Source organism: Orycteropus afer, unplaced genomic scaffold (genome assembly GCF_000298275.1).
Source record: "Orycteropus afer afer isolate SDZICR_OR568_19922 unplaced genomic scaffold, OryAfe1.0 scaffold00074, whole genome shotgun sequence".
Lineage (NCBI taxonomy): Eukaryota > Metazoa > Chordata > Mammalia > Tubulidentata > Orycteropodidae > Orycteropus > Orycteropus afer.
Window position 1 is genome coordinate 11,588,178 of NW_006921661.1, and position 5,551 is coordinate 11,593,728.

General features: G+C 38.7%; 1 protein-coding gene across 1 annotated transcript; it reads right to left on the reverse strand.

Moving 5' to 3' along the window:
* Positions 1–2,457: 2,457 nt before the first annotated feature.
* On the reverse strand, positions 2,458–3,456 carry LOC103197132 (olfactory receptor 51I2-like). Its single transcript, XM_007941011.2, has one exon. It carries the CDS (start codon positions 3,412–3,414, stop codon positions 2,458–2,460), a length of 957 nt encoding a protein of 318 aa, XP_007939202.1. The 5' UTR covers positions 3,415–3,456.
* Between the last annotated feature and the right edge of the window lie 2,095 nt (positions 3,457–5,551).

The window sequence follows — 5,551 nt, forward strand, 5'->3', positions numbered from 1 at the left end:
GTGACTCTTCGTGATTTCATCAGTCTCTATCTGACCAATAAACCTGTTTTTTTATATTTTGTTTTTTTTCCACATTTTTTTTCTCCCACTCTATGTAGGATCTCCAATTTTGATCCTTTTCTGAATGGTTGACATTGGTAGCTAGTCACCACCTAGTTCTTTGGGTTTCAGGGTTATATAGGCTAAGAATCTCATGACCGGTTCATCCTTTGGATTTTTTCCATGTGTCTGATTTTTTTTACTTTATTTTGCTTCATTTGAGGAGAGAGCAATAGTTGTATCTTAGATGGCTATTCTCAAGCTTTTAAGACCCCAGTTGCTACTCACTGAAGTAAGATCTAGAACAATGTTTTTGTGTACTGTTGTTGTTGTTGTTATGTGCCCTCGAGTCAGCCCCGACTCATAGCGACCCCTCCTTGGGTTTCTGAGGCAGTATCACTATGGAAGTAGATTGCCCAACCTTCCTTCCGAGGAGTGGCTGGTGGGTTTGAACTGCCAGCCTTCTGGTTAGCAGTCAAGTGCCTTAGGCACTATGCTACCAGAGCTCCCTTAGGTTGTGTACATTGAGCTTGATGTCCCCTGTAACTATAGTCTCCAGGCTGCAGGCCCAGTGACTCACTCCTTCATGGTGCTTAGCTGTGGCTAAGACATTATTTTAACTTTGTCCTCTGTTAGATTTATACTGCATATGAACATTTTTATAGCACATACAAATATATATTTAGAAATATTATCCTGTTTTCTTGATAAACTCTTTTCCTTTGACTTCTACTGCATTATACTCTTGATTTTTCTCTTATATCTCTGTGTACTTCTTTTCAGTTTCATTTGAAAACCCATTCTACTCTGAGGAGAAAACATGGTGGAAGAAGAAAATAGGACCTAGTATCAGGCTTTGAGAGAGAGCAATATTTAATTATTATTACCCAATCACAGTTAGGCCAGTGGCTCCTATTACCGTCTTTATGTCAGTGACTTTTAAATTTTTTCTCTAGACTAGACTATTCTTAAGAGCTCCAGACCGGTTGGTCTAACTGCCTGTAACAGCCATTTGAATGCTTTCAAATCAGTTAAGCTCAAAGTGTATAAAACCAAACTCATGATATTCTCTACCCAATATGTTCTTCTGTTATATTTTGCATTCAATTAATAGCAATGTTATCTATCCTGATGTGAAAGTGTTGCATCTACAAGTTAACCTTGATACTTCCGTCTTCTCTTAGTCTTCATATTCAATCCAAAATTGAGTAATAACCTTTATATAACCTTGGAATCTGTCTATTTCTCTTTCTCTTTACCCCCACTCCCTAGTTCATTTCCATGCATTCTAGTTTTAATTCAATTGGTGTTTCACAATGCAAAATAAAATGATCTTTCTGAAAGTAAATGTGATCATTTAAAAACAATCCCACCTCAATCTCATACCCCACTCTAACACTTATTTAAAAATCTAATTGTTTCCCATCATTCTAGTTGATCTCTATGCATATTTTCAGCCTTATGTTGCACCATAGACTCTTTTGTTTTTTGGCTTCTAGTCGTACTGCATTTCATTCCATTCCTTTACCTCGCTGAGTTTCTTTCTACTATAAGCTCTTTGGAGACATAATACGCTATGCCCGGTAGACCTTTTCTTACATGCTCATCCTTCTTTTTTCCCCATTAATTTATCTTTAATATTAAGATTTCAGCTTAATTATCACTTTCTGAGGAAAGCAATTCCTGACCCCCAGAACATGTTAGATCCTCTTATTGTACCTTTTCATAGAACTTTCCATTCTTCTTAGGAGAAAGATGAGGCAGTGTGCTTCTGTAAATATTTACAAACTTGGAAACCCTATGGGGCAGTCCTACTCAGTAATGTAGGGTCTCTATGAGTCACATTCAACTTAGTGGCAGTGTTTTTTTTTTCTCCCATTATTAATCACTTTTCACAGAAACATTTACTTCTTCAAAACTTGGTACCTTTTTATTTTTTTAATTTCTTTCCACTGGATTTTTCTCTCTCTTGCCAGACTCCTACTTTGCCTAGAAAAATTCTGCAAGGTGAAATAAAAAGTATTTTCTCCTTTATGGAGGCTTTCTCAACCTTCCCAAGTAATTTCTGTCAACTGTTGATTTGCAATCCCTAGAAATTTCTTGCACATAACTTATTATAACACTGATTAGTTTATTTTCTGATTGTATATTGACATGCCTTCTTCCTGATACTAGTTTGTGACCTTTGGCAGAGAAAAGACTGTGTTTAAATATCTTTCTGTCTTTAATCCAGGGCACTGCTTCCAGTACTAAGAAAATGTTAAATATATAAGTTTGTAACATGAATAAGCCTGATGATCTTCCAAATGTCTCAGCATAAACCAGGGATTTTCAGAGTTTGTTGAGTATAGCAGGTTTCTGCAAGACCACAACACTCCCTTTTATGATACCAAGATTCTGTCATTATAGCATGGTTTATCAGCCCTGGCCTTTCCCCCTCAGCATCCTGAGCATGGCTCCTCTGATGGGCTTGGATTTGACACTATAGATGATAGGATTGAGCATAAGAGGCACAACCAAGTACACATATGCAACAAGAGCATGTACAATGTGAGGCAGATGTTTCCCAAAACGGTGAATCATGGACATGGTGATACCTGGAATGAAGAAGACAAACACAGCTAGTATGTGGGAGACACAAGTATTGAGGGCCCGCAGTCGCTCCTGGGGAGAGGCCAGCCCTAAGACTGTGTGCAGAATGAAGGAATAAGACAGGACAATGAACAAGGAGTCTATACCTCCAGTGGACACAACCACATAGAGCCCATAATGTATATTGATGGTGATGTCAGCACAAGCTTTTCTCATCACATCGGGATGGAAACAGAAGGAGTGAGATAGGAGGATCTTGCCTGGGCAGAAGTTCAGACGTTTAATTAAAAATGGCACTGGGAAAAGGGATAGAGTAGCACGAGCCACAATGGCCATCCCAATCCTGATGATGACATTATCTGTAAGGACAGTTGCATAGCGTAAGGGGTTGGAGATGGCCACAAAGCGATCAAAGGACATGGCCAGGAGCACTGAGGACTCCACCACAGAGAAAGAGTGTAGGAAGAACATCTGGACCAGGCAGGCATCGAAGCCAATGAGACGATGGTCAAACCAGAGCACAGCCAAGGTGGTGGGCAGTGTAGACAAGGTGAGACCCACATCAGTGAGAGCCAGCATGGACAGGAAGTAGTACATGGGCTGATGCAGGCTGGGGGTCCTCCTCATGGCCAGTAGGATCAGGCAGTTTCCAGTGAGGGCCACAGTGTATATGGAGGAGAAAGGAATGGAGATCCAGCCATGGATGTCCTCCAGTCCTGGGATACCAATCATCAGGAAAGCTAATGGGTGGTAGAAGGAGGTGTTGCTCTGGGAAGGGAGCATCCTTGGAAGGCAGGTAAGATCTCTAGGATGATGTGATTTCTTCAATCTTTGCAGATACTTAGAGAAACCAGGATGATAGGAAAGAGTATCTAGTATTGAATCAAAAATTTAAAAATCAAATTCCGTAATTGGTTCTATAATTTACTGATATACATATAAATAATAATGATAACAACTAAATTATTCACTATCTATCACCCATTTCTGGAGCTCTGGTAGCATAGTGCCTAAGACATTTGGCTGCTCACCAGAAGGCTGATGGCTCAAACCCACCAGCCACTCCTGAGAAGGAAGATTAAGCAATCTACTTCCATAGTGACACTGCCTCGGAAACCCAAGGAGGGGTTGCTATGGGTCGGATCTGACTCTGTGGCAGTGAGCTTTTTTTGTTTGTTTTATCACCCATTTCAGGTTTTTTGCTGGTACATTGCCTAGATTTCTTATTTCATCAAAAAAAATCATATTTTATTTTCTAAAACCTGCTTCTTTTAATTATAGGATTGGGCCCTGAGGGTCATATCAGTACTACATAATCTTACTTATCCTGCAAAAGCTCATCATCCTAAAGGTTGACATCTGCTTAAGTTGATGAAATGAGATTCTATCTGCCAGGTAATAGTAACCAGAAATCAGAGAGTCTAGTCAGTGTCTAATTCAAATTGAGGCTACATTATTTTCTTGAGCATAGGGAGAAATGGAAAATGTCTGCTTGGAAAGAGACAAGAAGAATTGAATCAAATATGCACATTGAAAGAACCACGGAGGAGAGTTTATTGAGGAAGAGTTTGAGAGTGATAGCTACTTTGCTTTTTCCATAGAGATGGCTTTGCCCTCACTGAAGACAGTTCTTCCTGAAGCTACCCGTTTTTCTTGTTTTTGACTTTTGTGTAATACACTTTTGATGTTATAATAAATTACTTGACTTGTGCTGAAGCATTTTTGTGCCTAGCTCAACTGTTATTATATGAGGGCTACCACTTTCTCCTTGTCTTCAGTCCCTCCAATCTTATTTCTCTTTCTTATGTAGGCCAAGTTTCTTCCTTTATTTTGAGCTTTATGTTCAACCTGGTCATCTTCTACTTTTCACATGGCTGATTCCTTCTCATTCTTGGATATCACTGACTCAGAAAGCCATTTGAGATGACCTTAAGTAGGTGCCTGAGACACACTTCTTCCATTATTGTTACACTTCATATTGCAGTTTCTTTTGTTTCTCAATAAATTTTCCATTTTTATGATTGTTTACTTTCTTTATGGTTTGCTATATTTCTCATTAAACTATAAGATCTAAGAATCTAGTATTCACATGTTTTATTCACTGAGATGTAGTTCTTACCATAGTAAAGTTTTTGGAGCAATGTAGATTCTTAGTCAACATCTGTTGTTTGAAGGAATAAATGACAGAGTGAATAATCAAGTTTGTAAACTCATGAAAGAAAGGGAAGCAAAAGATAAGCTTTGCTCCTTTAGTCTCCCGATACTGAGATTAATGGCTAGTTTGGAAGAGGAGAGGGATTGAAGCCCTATTCTAGGCAATAACACATTATACACTTGAAGTGAATTGGAAATATGTTTTTTCTAGGGGTGACTGGGCATAGAAGGAGTGAAGAGTTTTTTTAAATTTCTGAGCAATGGATTCCTAAAATGTTAACAATAAATCTCATGTGTTGGGTCTATCCATAACCTACTTGGAGAAATCTGGTAGAGACTCCTACAGACTAATGTGTATTTACAGCTGTCATATGTCTTGGGTTGATAGATATCTATCCATCAATTCCTTCTATCTGCCCAATATATCTGGCATCTATCCTCTTCTTACCATTGTTCAATTCCTATGTTAATTGCTCATAATCTTATCCTTTCTCTCATTGTTTCTTAGATAGCTGCTTGGCTGGCATCATTGTCTTCAATTTACACTATCACTCCTCCACCACTTATAGATTTCTCAGGTTGCCTCAACCAACTCAGTCTTCCTGAGGTACCACCTTGAAATTGCAAAGCCCTGATCCACTGAATTTCATCATTATTTTTTCTAGACCAGTCCATCAACACATTCAGCTGCAACTTTGTACTTTCACTTAGGTGTACATCTCTGAAAGGCTGTAGAACCAGAATTTTTGGGACAATTGTAAGTGAA